At 47.1% G+C, this 19,273-nt stretch overlaps 1 protein-coding gene and 1 long non-coding RNA gene across 4 annotated transcripts in view; both read right to left on the bottom strand.

Moving 5' to 3' along the window:
• Positions 1–2,899, bottom strand: part of UBE2Q2 (ubiquitin conjugating enzyme E2 Q2) — a 47,171-nt gene extending 44,272 nt beyond the window's left edge. Inside the window, exons 1-2 of one of the 3 annotated variants that reach the window (XM_051770374.1) lie at positions 1,584–2,027; positions 68–169 (exon numbers count right to left, since the gene is read on the bottom strand). In XM_051770374.1, coding sequence (XP_051626334.1) covers positions 68–169; positions 1,584–1,661 — 180 coding nt within the window. In that variant the 5' untranslated portion in view covers positions 1,662–2,027. Of the gene's footprint in view, positions 1–67; positions 170–1,583; positions 2,028–2,501 lie in introns of those variants that run through there. The other 2 variants (XM_051770373.1, XM_051770375.1) reach the window with 2 other exon arrangements.
• Positions 2,900–3,275: 376 nt separating this feature from the next.
• Positions 3,276–13,101, bottom strand: LOC127462073 (uncharacterized). Its single transcript, XR_007900284.1, has 3 exons — positions 12,871–13,101; positions 6,712–6,840; positions 3,276–6,390 (listed from the first exon to the last, which is right to left on the bottom strand). It is a non-coding gene; the product is annotated as an uncharacterized LOC127462073 (long non-coding RNA).
• Between the last annotated feature and the right edge of the window lie 6,172 nt (positions 13,102–19,273).

The raw sequence follows: 19,273 nt of genomic DNA, 5'->3' as shown, positions 1-19,273 counted from the left end.
TGAAATACTGAGGTATCTAAACAGGACCATGAAGAAGAAAAGTGAAATTATGAAGCTTTGTGCTTACTCTTTCCCTTGACAGGATTCTTGAGAGTCGAGACACAATCCACTGTATGCTTTTGCTGAGTAAGGGAAATACCCCAGCTGGATCAGTATTGTAGGGGTTAAACTGGTTAAAAGAAGCAAACAGCTAAAGTTACATATTTGCTCTGCAAATCCAGAGCACTAAGATAGCAGCTTCTGACTCAGAAGAGTGAGTCTCCCCAAGAAAACATATTTACCAACAACTTTACAGCCTTACCAGCTTTTCCATGCTACTAGTATTTGAAGTTCTAGTTCCCACAGTACCCACAGAACCACTGAAGCACAGTAAACAAGACTTATGATTTTCTAGTTTACAGTACCTACAAAAAAACCCCAAAACCTGGAGGCAATTAGGAGTCAGAGCCAAGAGACTCCATTCAGTGGGGAGGGGGAGAAAAAAACCAATCACTTTTGCCACACTTAGAATTCTAACATTTGTGTCAAAAAACTAGGACAGAAGCCCAGAGATGAGCTTTCTCTTCTTGGCTCTGTCACCTGCTGCCCATTTGTTTCAAGGGAGCAACTTCTGTATCTCAGATTGCCCTCTGCCAGTTATTTTTAACACCTGCCTCAAAGAGCCCCAAATTAGTCAACACTGGAAAGCACCAAGTCGCTCACAGACAACTCTGAAAGAGAAGTTTCAAGAAACTCAGACATGGCCTTTCATCAAAGCAGAAGTCTCAGCTCTGAGGTTCAAAACCAGCAGTTTTCCTGTTCTTTTTGCAAGTTTATATGCCACAATTCTAATGGCACGTGAAAGACCTCCTGACCTTTGGGGCAAGTGACTGTAATAACAAATTGCAGACACTGTTCCCTCACTAATACACAAATATGACAACAGTGACCTAAGTTGTTTCTGGCTTGCTCAGACACTCCTCAACCAAAGGCCCACAGGTAAGTGGGCATTTTCTTTTCAAATTAAGAATTGTTATCAAAAGTCGTTACAACAGCAGCAGTCTCAGAAATAGAGACACAACTTCAGGTCTTACTTACTACTGGCTTCCCTGTTAGCTGTCCCTTGACAAAAAAGAAATAACCCATCAAATTCAGCTGGCAACTGAGGGTGCACAATCATCAAACCTTTCACTTCACTGTTTAGAGGGAGATTTATGAAACAGATCATGTTGTGTGGAAAGAAACAGCCAAACTTCTCAGCAACGCACCACTTCCCACTGAATAAAAAATATTCATAGGAAGTCATGCAGTCCATCATCTGATGGGTCATGTCTGAAAACAAGACCATCAAACCATCTTGTTTATTTTACCATAAAAAACATCTTACGTCTTACAAGTATCCAGTAAAACAAACACCTGTCCCACGACCGCAAAACTGACTTCTCATGACAGTTAACTGTGAAACCTGAAAGGTCTGCTTAACAAGTCCCCTTTAACTTCAAAAGTTACTTTAAGGTAAGTGAGAATCTGATCAGGATTATTACTTGATTTGCCTGGTTTGCATGCACATTTTCATCTTTCAGTACTGAAATGTTCACACTTACATGAATGTTTCTACCTCCATGCTGTTTGAAACTTTCATGCAAAGACATAAAGGTAGTATCGTCCTCAGACCCAAACATGCTGGTTTCCCCATAAGTTTTTCAGCTGAATAAGGCATATAAATTCACTTATAACTACAACCAACTCAATAAAAATGAACCTCCAGCACTTTCCTGTACATGACTCACAGACGCCAATATACTCAAGTCTTCTGGCAAGTTTAGGCCTTAAACTTCTAGAAAAACCAGAGTATTTTTACCATGTCACAACAACACCGAACGTTTTATTCTTTAAGGGAAGGAAAAAAAAAAACCAAAAAAACAAACACAGCAATGAGAAGAGCCAAAGCCCTCTGGAGGTATCAGTCCCTCAGGTTGGGGGCTGCTCGTGCCCCCTCACAATTCTGAGGGCACCGTTACGGTAACGCAGCCCCTCGGCGGCAGAGCGGGGTCGGTGTCACCCCTCAGAGGGCTCGGTGTCACCCCTCACACCCCCGCCGTCCCTGGTCCCCCGGGCCGCCCCGCCCGGCCAGGCCCGGCCGTGTGGCGCACTCGGAGCCGCGCCCGCCCCCGCCGGGGCTCGGGGGAAACGCTCCCGGCGCCCCGCGAGGGACGGGGCGGCCGCGGGGCCCGGCAGCTCTGCCCGTCACCCCCCCCGGGGCTCGGAGCCCCTTTGTTCCAGCCCCAGGCCCCGCGTCCTGCCCCCGCACCCGGATCCCCCGGAGGAGAGGCCGGGGCCGCCCGGCCGCTGTAACTTTTGTTGCGGTGGCGGCGGGGAGGGCGCTCGGAGCCCCGCGGGAGCGGCCCCGGCCCCCCCCGTGCTGAGTCACCCCCGCGGGGCTGCGCCCCCTCCCCGCGCCCCGCGGACAATGGCGAGGGCGGGCCGTGCCCGGCCCTGCCCGCCCCGCGCGGCCCCCGCACCGTGATGTTGCAGTGGATAGTGAGCGGCGGCGGCGGCTGCGGGCTGGAGCCCGGCGGCGGCGGCAGCAGCACGAACTGGCAGTGGAGCTCGTCCAGCTTCCAGGAGACGATGCGGAAGCGCTCGTGGTCCTTGTCGAAGATGGACTCGAGGAACTTCAGCTCGGCCTTGAGCCCTGACACCGACATCCTGGCCTCATCTCCGGGCCCGGGCCTGCGCTGCCGCCGCCTCCCTCCGCCTGGGCCGGCCCGACCCTGGCCCCGGCCGCGCCTGCGGGGCGGAAGATGGCGGGGCCGGGGCAGCCCCAGCCGGCGGGGCACGGCGGAGCTCCCTTTGTACCGGCCTCCCGCGCCCGCTCGCTCGCTTAAAAGGGCAACAGCGCAGCGCGTTCCCCTTCCCTCCGCTCCCTCCCGGCGGGCCGGGCCAACCGCGCCACCGCCCCGCCCTCGCCCTGCCCTCCGCCCATAGCCCGGCCCCGCGCCCGGGACACGCGCACGGGCCGCGCTCCGCCCTGGCCCCGCCTGCCCTGCCCCGGGCACCGCTCCGTCCTGCCCTCCCACCGCCCTGCCTGCCCCGGGCACCGCCCTGCCTGCCCCGGGCACCGCTCCGTCCTGCCCTCCCACCGCCCTGCCCCGGGCACCGCTCCGTCCTGCCCTCCCACCGCCCTGCCTGCCCCGGGCACCGCTCCGTCCTGCCCTCCCACCGCCCAGCCTGCCCCGGGCACCGCTCCGTCCTGCCCTCCCACCATCCTGCCCTCCCACCGCCCTGCCCTGCCCCGGGCACCGCTCCGTCCTGCCCTCCCACCGCCCAGCCTGCCCCGGGCACCGCTCCGTCCTGCTTCCTCATCGCGCTTTTATTTTGCTGAGAAAAAACCTGCAGCTTGGGTTTGCCCTTGTCATCCCGGAGCCCTGCCAGTCCTCCAGCGCTCCTCGGGGTCAGTCGACATAAGAGAGGAATTCCTGTCCTGATATTTCTGGCAGATCCATACAAATAAAATCTTGTTTTGGTCGTTGCAGGCTGGAAATCAGCAAGACAGAGGCAAGGAAAATTGTTACAGTTCCATTGAAGCTCCTCTATAATTGTTTGTACAACATTTTATCCCCATACATCATAAAGCATGAAAGTAAAGTGAATACTCGCTACATTCAGAGATCAAGAGATGCTGCCTCTTTCTCACACTGGAAACATTTCTGCACCTTTATTTGTCCCTTCCCATCTTGGTTTTGCCAATAGGTTGTTGTCAGCTCTTTGGGAACATGGATCAGCTCTCACATGGCATAAAGTGTGATACAAGCAATGGTGTTGCACTGTGTCCGTCTTGTTTCCCAACCAGCTTTTAATTAAAGAAGTACACACATAAACCTGAAATAGAGAATTGCCTTTTTTTAATTGATATTTTATATAAATCTTTAACTCCAGACAAACTGGCAGCATTTCACAAACCACAAGCTGAATCTTGTCAAGCAGTGAGAACTCTAATCTTGATCCAGAGGAACAGTTATGCACATGCCCAACTCCAAGCAGATGGAAGTCTTACTGATTTGTGGGCTTCAGATCCTATCCTTCCAGCAAAGAGAGCTGCAAAGAACACCCTTTGCTACAAAAGGAGTCAGGAAGGATTGACACTGGTTAGATGCTCTGAATGAAAGATACCAGAAAGTCCACTGGTGTTTTTTAGGTATCATTTTAAATTCCGATTATACAGTGTTTGCAACTCAGCTTTCCTAGATGGGCTGAACTGTGTGTAGCTTAGACTGTACAGCCTGCAAAGTGAAGACAGAATGGATATGGCTGTTGTCTGTCAATACATCAACAGACAGGGCCAGGAACTTTGAGGGGTAAGGGAGATTTAGCATAAGGGCAAACTACCTATAAATAAAGAGCAGAAGATGACTATACCTATTAGAAAAGGGAGGGCCTGGAAGAACCTCTCTATGGGAACACCAAACAAAGCAGACTTTGTCAGGCGTTACATGATGAGATGCATGAAACAGCAGAGGAATGAATTTGGTGACTCAGCCCTCTTTCCCTCGTACGATGGGATTTGGGCCTGGAACGCCCCACTGCAGCTTCAGGTGGGAAGGTTTAGCAAGTTCAAACTGCACCTTTTGTCATACCTTACCATGCCTCCATCACTATCCCTGGTCTTCCATCCTCCTTGGCTCCTCACCTGTCTTCCCTCTCCTCTGCCTCTCCACTGACTGTGACAGGGCATTTTTTGGCAGCTGTGCAGCTGAGAGGTGCTGGCTGAGGGGATGCCCCGCCTGCACTCGCTGGCAAGCTGGTGGAAGCCATGGGAACCTCTCTCAGCACCCACTGATCAAACAGTTTCCTGAGCAGGCCAAACAGATTGTTTGACTGGCCGAGTGTGTCCTGCAAGCCATATATTATTTACGTCTGGTCTACAACTTTCCCCAGCTCCTTCAGTCTGCCTTCTTGTTGCAGGCTTCAAGAAGCAACATGCAGCTGCACAGCCACCACTCCTCTGAATTCTGCTGCACTTCTCTGTATTTAGTAGGCATTGTGCAAGCTGCAACGTCGCCTGTGAATTAGTTTCTGTGATAAGCCCTTGAGAACACATTGGGCCTGTCTCCTCTCTGGAATTCAGAGGCACTCCAGAGGTGTAAAGAGCTGTTTGTCACGTCTGACTCATTCCTGTTTCGTTCTTCAGGGACTTGCCATGGGACTTTGACATGAATCTCACCTTGGTCATAAGATGACTCAGGAAATCCTGAGTTTCTCAAAGACCAAAATGATTGCACACAGGGGAGGACCTGACAGCTCAAGGTAATAAAGGAAATGAATCTTGGTAAAGACCCTTGGGAGCACTGTATCAGATTCCAGTAGTTACAGATGCTCTTAAGTTCCCTTAATCTATATGGCCTTTTTTTTCCTACCTTTCTTCCTGCATTTACATCTTCTGATGAGAAGATCTCTGAGCTGTAATAAAAAAACACCAGCAGATTCCTCATTGCATTCTTGGGTGGAACTGGCAAGGAACAAGGAGGCAAACAGTCTAGACCAAAGTTGTCTTTCCTATTAGCTTTTAGTGCCAGCCCTGTCTCCAGCAGATCAGGTAGGCATGTCCCTGGTGAGACACAAAGCCAGCAACAAGGGGCAAAGGGAACTGAAGGAAAGATGAGCTCAGGATGACCCACTAAGAAGGACGTGAACTGAAATGTAGGATGAATGAGCTTTGATGAATAGTTGTTAGGGGCTTAAAGAAAGGCTTCTTAAGAGCACAGATGAATATCAGTTTGTATTAGTCCTCTTCTTCCTGTGAATGCCTTTTCTAGGTTTCTGTATTTCCAGCTCTACCCCCAAGTGAAGCTCCTGTACGTTCCAGTTGAGTGTTTGTGCCTAGCAGTGGGTTGATTTGTCTCTCTGAGAATGGTTTATGGGTTTGGTTTTGACCTCACTTCTCTCATTTACAGCCTTGCCCTTAGAAAGGCTCTTTCTGTTTCTAATAGCACTTTCCAGGCACTGCCATTTCAGGAATAGGGAAGGCCCAGATCTTTTGTAACCCTAAAGCTCATCACACAGAGAAAGTAAAGGGTAAAGTTAATGAGCTGGGTGGGAGGAAGTGCAAATTGATTTTAATGATAGATGATGCAGTTTGATAATAGCTGATCCCAGAGTAGAACAGACACTTGAACTTTTTCACAGGTAGCAGCAGAACCTGAGAGTAGAAAAGACAAATAATACCTAACACCCATAAAGAGAAGGATAAGACAGGAACCTTACCTGAACCCTTGGGCAAAGGCAGAAAGATTTAAGAGGGTCCTGCTTTACCAAGATACAAGTCAAGCTGTCTTGCTTGCCAAAGCCAGGCTTTCACATCATCTTCTGAGCTCACAACACCAAAGTCATTGCTTCAATAATGAAGTCACCCTCAAAGCATTTGAGAAAAAACATACATCAGTGCATAAAAGCTGATGGAATGGCTGGACAATGCAGTTTCAAGAAGCATGGTATGCAGTGGGCATGGGATTCCTTAGTTCCTCAGCCACCTATACTTTTAAAGGCTTTAACATTTAAGGAATGGCATTTCAAAACCAATCTATCCTAGGGCAGCTTTGGACAGACAGGGATATTGTTGCCAAGATGTTCAGAGGTACGTGTCAAGGAGATGTCTGCAGGCACTCAAATACTATGGCTATGGATTTAACATTAAAAAAAAAAAAAAAAAGAAGAAATGTAGCATGATTTTACCCAGGATGGTCAGAGAGCAGTTTTCAGCCACAGTTCTCCCAAGTCCACCCCTGTGGCTGTCAGCAACTGAGTAAAGTAGGTCCCTTCTTTAGAGTGTTTTTTCGTAGCCACTGAGGAGTGTTTGTAATCCTATAAAGGAAACAGCAATAACTTGTTGGTGAAAATTTCATTACTGTTTGTGGATTTGTAGTTCTGGCTATACTTATATCTATGACTGAAAAGTGTGTATTTCTGAGCAGCCAAAAGGTGAATAGTGTCTGCAAAGTGAGGGCAAAGGTGTGTTTTTTTTCTGTATGAAGGTTGTGAGAATTAATTTATTAGAAGAAAGGTGCCACAGGAGAGCAAAGCCATGTTAATCACAGTCTTGCAATGCTGCAGGTGGGGATTAGAATCCACTCTACAAACACATCAGAAACCAAACTCCCTGTGCATACTTTAAAACGCACAATGAGGGAATATTCCTGGTGCTCTCCTTTATGGCTCACACAGATTCTTTAAACCAGATGAAAAACACATCTCTGAAAGCAATAAGGAGCCATACAGCCATATCTGAGGCACTCCATTTAATAGAATAACACAGGCTAGACAAAAAAGGAAAATGTGGTATCATTTTTTCAAACCCAGCTGGGTAAGGGAAGAGGTGACTTCATGGAGCTGTTCAGAGAGTAACAACACACCTTCCCTGGACTCTTTAGGACTTGCACCTTTCCTTGGGGTCCACAGAGTATAAGCCTTATAGGGCTCAGCAAGCTTATCTCCCCTTGCCTTCATAGAAGCTTAAAAGGGATGTACAGGAGCAGAGGTCAGGTCCAGGTTCAGTCCTGCTAAACACATTTCTGGCTGGAGGGGGAGGCAGGGAAACGGGCAGATCCTCAGGTCAAGTGCTCACAGTGCTGAGATGCAATCCTAACCACAGCTGAATGCACAGCCCCTTCATCTCCCTTCTGATTTCTTATTTGGATAGGCAGTGCAGTAGTTAACTTTGTCTATATTTAAAATATCAGCACGAGGCATCTGAGTTGGCAGGCACTGAGATGAACTGGGCAGGTCAGAGGCATTGTTTCAGGTTCTGCAAGCACAGGCAGAAATCACCACATCCCTTAGCATGGAAAACGCAAATCAAATGCATCTCAGCAACCATCCAGGGCTTCTCATTTAGTCCAATTTATCTCTTTTTGTAGGTAAGTTTAGATTTTGGGAAAGAAAGCAGTGCCTGTGACTGTACTGTCCCTGTTCAAACCCTCAACACACTCTGGTCCTGCACAAACACTAACCAGGCACAGGATCACTCCAAACCAGGCACAGGATGCAGCCTCACCTCATATGTGGGGAAAGTCAGACTGGTGAGGTAGATCAGTGGTTTTCCATCATTGGCTGATTTGGAGGTCATAAGTGTCCACAAGTCAAGATCTACCAAGCCCTGGTATGGGATTTTTTTACATGCTCTGCATCTAGTAACTTTTAAATATCAAATGCAGAAAATTGAGCTTGGTAGGTACAAGACTGGGGAAAAAGGGTGGTGAAGTACAGCTGGAAAACTAACCCATGTATCTTTATGGGTGAAAGAAGGACAGAAAATATAAGACTTTTTTTTTCCCATTATAAAGATGCATGACTTGAAGTCATCTTTTCTCAGAATGACTGAGAAGTAGTCACGGAAAACAGCAGTCTCAGACTCAAATGCAAGACCAAACCTCAGAAAAGAATGACCCCAGAAATTACCATTCTGTAAATCTGACTCTTTTCCTGCTAGAAGCAAATTCTAAGCACAAAAAGCTGCTAAAACAGATGAAGGATAACAGACTCCTTATAAACTGCAGTTTATAAGGAAGGGAACCTCCTATAGACTTACAACATCAGTGAGTAAAAGGGAAGTAACAGAACCAATATACTTGGTTTTAAACAAACATTTGAAAGACTGCATCACAAAAGTCTGAATATAACATTAATTCACACCTCTTTTGACATAACAGCACCCACATAACTTGAGAACTGGCTGAAAAATTGTGAACAAGGAATAAAAATAGGAAATTGCTGAGCAGGAAGAGGTACTTAATATGTTTAAAATGGATCATGGTAGTGCTGTGTTAGAGTTGAGATCAAGACTTTCACTGTGATTTAGAAGAGACTGTAGTTGATGAAATTATCTGATGACAGAGGCATTTTGAATAGCAGTGAGGACAAGGAAATAATCCCAAGAAGTGCAGAAAAATCAGTAAAAAAATCAACTCCCTGATCTACAAGCCACAAATCTAGTGAATCCTGGTTTCCTACAAATTGCATTTTTATTTCACCATCTCACTGTATCCCACTTGGGCTCATTCTATAATCCCCCTCACCCTTTCCCAGTTCCTCCCCATGCCTCCACACTTCTTACTTTCCACAGGATTCTCCATATTTCCACCCACATTCACCACCTGTTTTGGCCAGGGGAGACAGAGCAGATGCTGTAGATTCTGGTTTCAGAATCTACCCTGGTAGATTTTATTGTGTTCCTTACCTAGAACAACTGTGATCTTGGCAGAAAATTATCAAAAATCAGAGCAAAGTGTGGCACTCGGAGGACAGGTTTCTGACATGAGACTTAGTAGGACTAAAGAGCAGAGCTGGATTCTCAGATGCAGCCAATGTCCATTAGGATACTCCTTTACACACCCCAGTCCCAGCCCTGGCTTGCCCTCCCTTTAGCCTCAGGCACAACTCTGAGCCACCTCAGAACAACACAGAATGTGACACCTGCAAGAATGCAGAGTGTGGCAACACAGCTCACCAGGGTGATTTTTTTTTTTTTCTAGACAAGAGTCTTAACTTGTCCCCTATCTGGCTGAGGAAGATTTATCTGGCTTGAAGAACCAGTCTCATAGAAACAGTTTTAACTAAGGGGTAGTCAAATAGGAATACACTATCCTCCCACAGGGACAGGAGGAGAGGAACAGGGCTGGAGGGAAGGAGTTAATGGATCTTTATAATCCCCTCCCTGCATTAGCACATGGTTCTATCATATAACCAATAGTACCTGGGGTTGCACAGTCCTGCATCTGTGCTCTGGCTCTCCAGATCTGCAGGCTATGAGCACTAAGCACTAAGCAAGGGATCTTGCTTCAGAGGGACCTGGACAAGCTGGATCCATGGGCTGATTCCAACGGGATGAGGTCCAACAGGGTCAAGTGCCGGGTCCTGCACTTTGGCCACAACCACCCCTGGCAGCCCCACAGGCTGGGCCAGAGTGGCTGGAGAACAGCCAGGCAGGAAGGGAGCTGGGAGTGGGGATGGACAGGAAGCTGAACATGAGCCAGAGTGTGCCCAGGTGGCCAAGAAGGCCAATGGATCCTGGCCTGGCTCAGGAACAGTGTGGCAGCAGGAGGAGGGAAGGGGTTCTACCCCTGGACTCAGCACTGGTGAGGCCACCCCTGGAGTGCTGTGTCCAGTTCTGGGCCCTCAGCTCAGGAAGGACATGGAGGGGCTGGAGCAGGTGCAGAGAAGAGCAACAAGGCTGGGGAAGGGACTGGAGCACAAGTGCTGTGAGGAGAGGCTGAGGGAGCTGGGGCTGTTCAGCCTGGAGAAGAGGAGGCTCAGGGGAGACCTCCTCACTCTCTGCAACTCCCTGACAGGAGGGGGGAGCCAGGGGGGGGTTGGTCTCTTCTCCCAGGAACCAGCAGTAGGACAAGAGGACATGGTCTTGAGCTGTGCCAGGGGAGGTTTAGGTTGGATATTAGGAAAATTTTTTTACAGAGAGAGTGCTCAGCCATTGGAATGGGCTGCCCAGGGAAGTGGTGGATTCTCCATCCCTGGAGGTGTTTAAGGACAGACTGGATGTGGCATCAGTGCCATGGGCTGGGAACCACGGAGGGTTGGATCAAGGGTTGGACTTGATGATCTCAGAGGTCTTTTCCAACCCAGTTGGTTCTATGATTCTATTGTTTAGCACTGAAATAGAGAAGAAGCAAGAAAAATGAAATTAAGCCACGAAGAGGAAAACATAACCTGAATGTTGGCCCACTGTGGCAGAAGAGCCTCTAGAAATCCCTGAGGAAGCAGTGCCATAGCCCAGAAGAGCTGCCAGGAGTGGCCAACGAGCGGGGACAAGAGTGGCCCAAGGTGGGGAAGGCCAAGGGGCAAGGCTTGTGGTTTCAGGGGGGCACGGCTGGATGAGGTGATCTGGAGGGAAGAAGTGTTGATCAGAGGCTGTTTGTGAGCCGGGCCTGTCCCGGCGTGTCCGGGGTGGTCCCGCCGCAGGTGCCCCAGGTGTGTCTGCTCCTGCCCCGGGTGTCTCCTCACCTGCCCCAGGTGTGTCCTCACCTGCCCGGCCTCTCCTGAGCACAAAGCGCCCTCCGGCGCCGGGAGCGCGCCCTGCAGGACAACAAGGATTCACTGTCCCCATCCCTGCCTGTTCCCTGCCGGAATTAATTACAGTTATACAGGAATATTAACAGCTAATACGGGAAATATCCCTCCGGGGGCCTGCTGCCGCATTTATGGCTGACCATAAATTCTTATTCATTCTTCGTGTCAATCACACTATTTAATAAAACGTTTTCAGGGACGAGATTGTGTCTTTTTGTCCAGGTGCTCTGAAATCAGCAAAATCAATGGCACACCCATCAATTTATCTTTGAATTTGGACAAAGGCTTATGCCTTCCTCTCCAGGTAAGGAAATTAGCCAGGAAGGTTTTAAAATCATTTTTCCCTTCACAAAATATTAACTTTTTACAGGAAGGGCTTTTAGAAACACACAGCCATTTACCAGCTGGTGGAGCTCAGCAAACAGCAGGAAGATTTGTCCACAAGCATTCTCTGAATTGGAAGCGAATTATGACTCAGCCACCTTTATTAACCTTCTGCTTTTATTTTCACAACAGCTTATATGTTTGGGATCTTATTCCCCCCCCCTCCTGCTGGCAGAAAGCATTACAAATGCACTGAGTTCACAGTGGAGTTGCTACCACCTCCAGCTGTTGAAGTTCTGTGGGACAGGTCTCCTCAGCACAAACCCAGAGCAGATGCACATGTCTGACCTTCTAGAGCAGCTACAACAGATGTGGAGCCAGTTATCAACCGCTGAAATTAGTCAAAGCATTAACCCACATCTCTCATGACTCCAAATATGAATTATAAGCTGGGAATACATAGGCTAAACCACCTAATTCTGATAAACAGCCCACTGACCTCCAGTGGGAACCTGCCCACTGAGTCCAGCAAGCCTTGAATGAGGCCAACACGTAAAACATCACATTATCTCTCAAATGCATTTGCAACAGGAATTGGATATTCTACACTGACACCTGTTCAAATTTCACAAATCATGGACTCAGCTAAAAGAAGTTTTAAAACCCCCAGATCTTCAAACTAAAATACATGTAGTGTTTCTTAATTTGTCACCCTTTTTTTTTTTTTGGTTTTCTTAAGACATAAGGATATTTTCACACTTTTCTTATCACTTTGGGTGCCAAAACATACCTTAAAATTAAATCAGAAATTCTTAAATACTTAATCCAGGAACTGAGAAAAATACAAAATGCCTTCTGAAGAGTTATATTAAGTTGGTTATTTAATTTGAGAGCATGAATATTTCTGCTAGAAATTATGATCAAACTTCTATAATTTCTAGAGTCAGAAAAAAATTATTCTTCTCATACAGTCAAGAGAATTAAGAGCTGTCCAGTGTCCTAAGTACTGGAACAAACTATGAAAAGCATTATTCTAATGCTTTTTCAGGTTGCAGAAGCAGAGACAGTGATGGGATCTAATCAAGCATTAGTTTGCCAACATATCCTCTTAAAAACTTCTGCTTGGACTCTCTTTAGGCCATTCCTGTGCCAGTAATTTTTATGACTGTGAAACACACACACTGATTTGGCTTAACCAAAGCAACTAAAGGTTTTACTGGGCCACATCACTCTCACACAGGAAAAAAACTGACGTGTAAGCTTAGCTCCAGGCATACAAGCAGTGCCATGGAAAGAGTTGGAATTTAAGCACATACTTTATATTAAAAGCAAATGCTCAACTGTTTTGCTGGATCAAGAGCTGTAAGTCTTAGTGATGCCGTGGTTTCTATGACGACTAAGTATGATATTACATGAAGGATTATGACTTAAAGGAACACTATTACATCTGGCCTTTTCAACTGACGTGCTCCCAGTTTATCCTGTACATACCTCGTGTGCAAATCTGCTTGTCTCTGTGGAGCCACTGAGCCCAGGACCAGGTGGAATGCAAGTGAAGAACACTGCTCCACTCTCTACACCTGCAGATTTCAAGGAGAAAAACTAAATTCAGACTCAGGGCTGCACTATCCTTTCAGGCACAGCTGCAGCCCAGGAGCCTGCTGGTAGCTGAGGGGGACTGCAGCAGCAAGGCAAGGAAACAAATGCCAGGTAGGAAGTAAAGTAGCAGTGAACCCACACTCCCTCCCTGCAGAGCCCTCACAGCCCTGGCACAGTTCCCTGCACCCATAACCTGTCCTATGGGGTTGGCTCCACATCCTGTTGAAGACTGGAGCACCTGTGGAATTCCTAATTAAACTCTGGTTCAAGCAGGTCTCACCTCCACAGGCTCCTTTCCCATCCCAGCAGTGAGCTCTGCTGGTTCCCTGCTCCTCAGACCTGAACACTGCAGAAACTCCACTCCACCCTTGCTTTCTGATTAACTCATTCTCCATTTGGCTCAGCTGGGAATGTGTTTGATCTCCTGGAGATACACTCCAGCCAGCTCCATGGTCCTCAGTGATCTCTGCAAACAGGTACTTTCTTCCCTTGGGAGCAGGTGCCAAAAGCAATTCCATAAGGCTCAGTACTAAAAGCTAGCCCAGACTAGCTAATTTGGAACAGGTTAGGAAATACCCAAGAAAAAGTAAACTCTCTCACTGTCCAGGGTGTACAAAGAGCATTCTGCTTTTTAACTGAGAACGATTAAAAACCCACCCCTGCAGCCCTCCAGCAGCCAGAAGGCTGCAGCACATTCTCAGCTGCTCATGTGCTGTTGCCCACATTCATGTCGGCTGCTTGCAGCCATTTTGGGTAGGAATCTCTTCTTCTCTGTCTCCCTGTCTCATTTTCAGAGAGCAGCCTGGCTCTGGGCTGCTGTGCATTCAGGACACACCGATTCACCTGCCACTTTTACAGGCAAACGAGAGCCAGTGTTGCAAATGTGTTCAATGGCCCTTTTAAGTACATGGCTGGCTCTGTAGCAAACAGCTCCCTTTAGATTAGGATAAATGCTTTACCAGGGAGATTAGTGCCACTGCACTTGTGAAGTCATGATATTCCCTACAAATAAAATCAGTGACTATAAATAGCCAGAACATCTTCCATTCTATGAGATTATGAGTTTCTTGCTTACAAAACAGATGAGCTCATTGAGAGATAATTTCGTGATAGCCAGATAGCTTCAACATAAGATTGAGCCCATCATCATTAGTACAATTAAAGCTCCTTTTTATACCAGTAAAATAATTGATGTGCTGATAAACTGCCTCGGTTCATTGTTACTACAATATCACAGCTGCTCTGAACACATCCATATAATCAATATGGCCCACTAAAAGGTTTCTAAATGAGTTAACTCTTCCAGGAATCAGCCAGATTTCTGAGGGACTATCATGCTTTTTGTTCTGTGGGTTTTTTTTTATTTACAGAGGCATTAAGTCCAATCACGAGCTGATCACACACACTCGAGCAGAGCATAATATGAATGTCACATGCCATTATTGTAATGGAAGTTGAGCCAGGGAACCTGGCCTGGAGGCTACTTTTCCCATATTAAAAAAATACCTACCCAAACCTGCATCACTGTGACAGAACTGGGTTAGGGAGTGACTGTGTGTGCAGTCCCATTGGCAGAGCACAGCGTGCCATGAGGGACAGGAGAATGGCAGCCAAAGACAGCGAGCTCCAACTCCAAATCAGCAGCAGCCCAGAAAGCATCTCCCAGAATAGCCCCAGAAACGTGATCAAAAGGGCCTGTTTTGCCACCATGCTAAGCTGCAGGCCAGCATTTCACACAGACTGGGGCTCCAGCCTCCCTGTCCCTCTGTGGTGCCACTGTCCCCCCTCGCCGTGCTGCAGGTACAGACAGCAGCTCCCAGGGCAGCTGAGAGCTGAATTCCTGTGTAAAGGGTGTGGCTGTAGGTACAGTCATCAGGTTCCTGCCCTGGCTTTCTGGGATAGGTTAGAAACATTCTCAGGAACCACAGAAGATCTCTCTAAATGCCCAGCTTTACTGCAGAAGAAGAAACAAATCTCTGGTCAGCCTCTCCCTGCCCTGCTTCAAGGGAAGACAAGCCTACACACATTTGTCAGGGGGTTTGGAGCTTTTGTTGTTGGCTGCAATTAAAAACCCCAACTAAAACTGCAAAGCTTTGTTAACCTTCTATGAGGCAAATGTTCGAACTTCAGACTTACTCATCCACAAATCTCCTTTCTGAATCAAATACTTCCATTTCATGTACTTGCCACATTCTGGAGATAAAGGGTTTTTAGCAGCTGCAGATACCCAGGCAGAAGCACTCACTCCTTCCTGATGCCTGCAGCATTCCATGAGAACTCCACAGTGTGAAATACAACTGCCCAGTCTCCTCTCAAAGTTCCCAGCAGGCAGCCACATACCCAGCAATAATGCTGGGTGCTGCACATGCATTAGAGGAGCTACAAATAGATATCTTTTCCCACTTAAAAGTAGCCATCACGTCCATATAGGTGATCGTGGGGGCCAGGCACTGATTTCTTCTTGACCTAAACACAGCTTTACACTTGTTTGTTGCTGTCTGCTGCTGATAGAAATGCAAAATGGCCACTCTGCATTTCCCATGCTGAAACACAAACCTTTAATGAGTTCATTTTGAATTGCTCCTCAAAGACCAGGCAGAGACGGTAGTAGGATGTATAGCTTTAAATAACCTGTCAAAATCCTTTTAGGAAACAAAATAGCACACATTTTTGAGAGGTTTCCATCTGTCTGAATTTCTAATTTGTTTTTTTGCAGCTCACACAGCTCAGATGGGATTTAGCTGAGAATCCATATCCTGAAGCTGGGTTTCTGAAGTTTTCTTCACACCAGGATACCAGGATGGTACCTGCATAACCTAATTCTTAAGCTGCTGAACTGCAGCTCAGGCCTTCTGGCTCCTCTCTGCCTTCTTCAGATAAGGAGGGTCACCCAGCCCCAGATCCCAGTGCTCCCAGACAGGCTGTTCCTGACCAGGCCCTGCAGCAGTTCCTCAGTGCCAGGTACAGCAGCAGGGGAGCAGCTGGTGACAGGGACACAGCACAGGCTGTCTCTGGCTGATTGATGCCTCTGGCCACCTTAGCCCTCCACCATTCCTGGAGGTCCTGCTAAAGCTCAAAGAGGCCCTGCAGGGGCCCAGCTCTCAGCTGGCCCAGGTGGTGTTAGTTGGTTTGATTTTAAATCCCTTTGGAGATTGTTTACAAAGGCTTTGTGGTCCATGAGAAGGCCCACACCACTTTTAAGGGTGGTGTGGCCAGAGGCAGTGAATTCCTCCTTGCTTCGGTTGTAGAACTCTGCCTTACAGTTCCCATCCAGGGAAGTGAGCCAAAGACAGCTGCCTCTTCCAAAGAAAGGCCTTGTGGAGGCTGCATCACCCTCTGATGTTTTGAAATTTCCAGTGGACCACATCAGTCACTGAGAAGTGAGAAGTGGCATCTAAACTCAGCCTTTCACCAAGAAGTAGAACATCATCTGTGGCTGGGGTACCATCTTGTTTCAAAAATCCCACATCTGTCAGAATCCTTTTGGCTCCTATTAAAACACATATTGACTAAAAATAATTGCTTGTTTCCTGTTGTTTCAGTTAGTTTGCTCTGGGTACCTGGCAGCATTTTGCAGAGTTCCACTGTTTCCCCAAGGCAGTTTTCCCTGTAGTTTGTGTGGGCTCTTCACACACAACACAGAAGAGGAAAACATTAAAAAAAAAAAAAGGGAGGGGGGAAATGTGATTATAATCCACTTAAAGCAGCCAGCAGGGGGGTGTGCAGTACCCAGAACTTTTTTAAAAAGTGAATGCATTTCAAATTTACTATCCCTATTTAGCTGCAGAAGGCAGTCTCTTTCTGTAACAAAAGTTAAGAGCACAAGTTGTCAGCCCATCACCATCTCTGGCAATTTCAAAATCAGCTGAAGAAACACAGTTTCATCTCTATGGATTAAATGATGTATGGCTACATTGGTTAAATGAGCCCAAGAAGTCAGTGATCAACATAACTTCTGCCTAGTACTTACAATTTTAGAAACAGAAAAGTGTTAGTCTTTTTAGGATGGAAAAAAAAGTATGTAGTTATCAAGACAAGAAAGCCAGAACTTCTGGATTTTTTTCCCCATTAATTGATAACTAGTTCTATTATTTACAGATCTTTAGTTTTACTTCTGTTGCTTTAATCAGTTGTGAGCTTCAGCCCCCAAAGGTAAGATCTGCAGCCATCCAAAGAGGGGCATTTCTTTCAGCTTCTGTCTCCCAGCAGCTCAAGATGCTCCTCTGGACACCGGTCTGAGCCAAGGGGCTGCACCCCAGAGCTGAGGCACAGGAAGCTCCACAGCACCTCCTGTGAGCAGCGACAGAGAAGTTACCATGTTAAACTCCTCGGTGCTGATATTGGCCACCACTTACAGAAGAGCTGCTTCAGGAAAGACCACCCAGCACATGCAGAGCTTCTGTCTAGATGGGGATGGAGCTCGTAGTGTTTTCTGCGACTTTTATATCTGAGAGCAGACTTGATGTTTGATACACACAGCTTTATTCACACACTCACAGGCAAGTGCCACCCACATCACGTGTCTGCTGTTCTTCATAAGCCAGGGGAAAGCAAGAGGAACAAGAGGGAAAGAGGATGGTAATACCTTCACCACAGAGGGACACTTCATCACCTGGATTCACCTTCTGTGGGCAGCAGCCCAGGGAAGGGTTAGGAGGAGGATCTCGAAGCCAGGTCTAGTTAATCCCAGAGAGCTGACCAGAAGATGGCGAGAGAGGAACAGTTTTCGAAGCAGACGAGGCGCTGTGACCCGCTGCCTGCAGCCACCGGGCACCGACAGAGTGTCCCAGCCCCTGGGCATCTCCCTGGGAGAGGGGACGTGCCTGTCCCATTCAACGGGAGACATGGCTGGATAGCCACTTAGCTGGTTAGTCAAAGGGATAGTTTTGTTCTCCAAATCCAGTTTGCTCTGGAAATCTGACGTGTTCCAAAAACCTGTAAAACTTGAGAACAAAAAGGAAATAACATCTGCAAATCTTTTGGGGCAGGAGGGGAGACAGTAATTCTTAATATTCTTGAGATCTCACGGTTGGTTCTCAGAAGGCTGTGCAAACACTACAGTCTTTGGCAGGTATTCCCACACAAGAAGCCATTGACAATAAGGTAAACCTATTTAAATCACTACAGCTACTATGGGTCAGTATTCACCCAGAGGAGATCAAAACCCTGCACCTTCAAAGGTAATTCCTTATGTGTTGCCATGGTTATTTTCTTCTCCTACCAAGCTGAATGTGCTAGTTCAGATAATACATCCTGAACTAAACTGAACTCTTAAGTTCAAGCAAAGAGTACTATTTCTAGACAACTGTTCCTATTAATTTAGGTCACACTAATTTTCCTGTTCAACATACCACATGGTATTTCCAGTATGGGATCAAAAGTTTCTCATTATTTCACTCTACTTGAAAATCTACAACACGCTTTATTTTCTGAAAAAGTATCTAGAAATCTATTTTTCTGAGGTTCATACAGCTTTCACCTATTTGCCAATATTTGCTTTGGCTCAAACTGAAGTGGAGCAGGGAATTAACTCTGTGATAGCCAGACAGAGTTGTGATGGAGTTTTACCATCTGAGTGCAGCACAGGACAGCCTGATGTACAGCTTCCAGAACAACCAGTGGCAGTGGTTACAATTTAGTGCTGTAAAAGGAAAATATGTTCATGTTGATGTTCCAAAGCGAATCTATTCCATTTTATTAAACTCCCATGTTTTTACAGGGGAAAAACTTAGTTTGGAGAAGCAGTTCTTTCCCCTTTTAATATTCCATTTATTTCACTTTTCCCAACCCATTTTCAACTAGAATACTGGAAACTGTTCAAATTTGTCCTGATCAACCCTATGTTTCTATCTTACATATGCTAATAAATGCTCAAAATAAGAAGGGCTTTTTAGGATTCAGTGGGTTACCCAAAGTACACTTCTGCTCTTTCTGGGCCCTTTATCCATCCCTAGAGATCCAAATGGCTTCAGTGTTTGTCACAGCCCAGACCCCTGTACTCACCATCCCTCAGTTGTGCACATGAACTCCAGGGGCCACACAGGTGAAAGGGTTCCCAGTTCTGTGGAGGAACAAGTCCAACAATCACTGGAAGCTCCCTGCTCTGCACTGGCTAAATGGGATCATTCTTAACCCATCTGGCACTTTGGGATGATGCTTCCTGATTGCATGTCCTGGCAAGTCCTGCTCTGAGTAACCTTGCAAGGGTAGCTTTTGGGTCTCTTGGAAACTCGGCAGAGCCACTTCTCCTCAGGAGGAGATCATGTGGCACGTCAGGCAGTGTCACAGACTGTGT

This window comes from Manacus candei, unplaced genomic scaffold (assembly GCF_025592945.1).
Source record: "Manacus candei isolate 608988 ecotype Guabito, Panama unplaced genomic scaffold, ASM2559294v1 h1tg000119l, whole genome shotgun sequence".
NCBI lineage: Eukaryota > Metazoa > Chordata > Aves > Passeriformes > Pipridae > Manacus > Manacus candei.
This window is presented reverse-complemented; position numbering and strand designations above follow the sequence as displayed.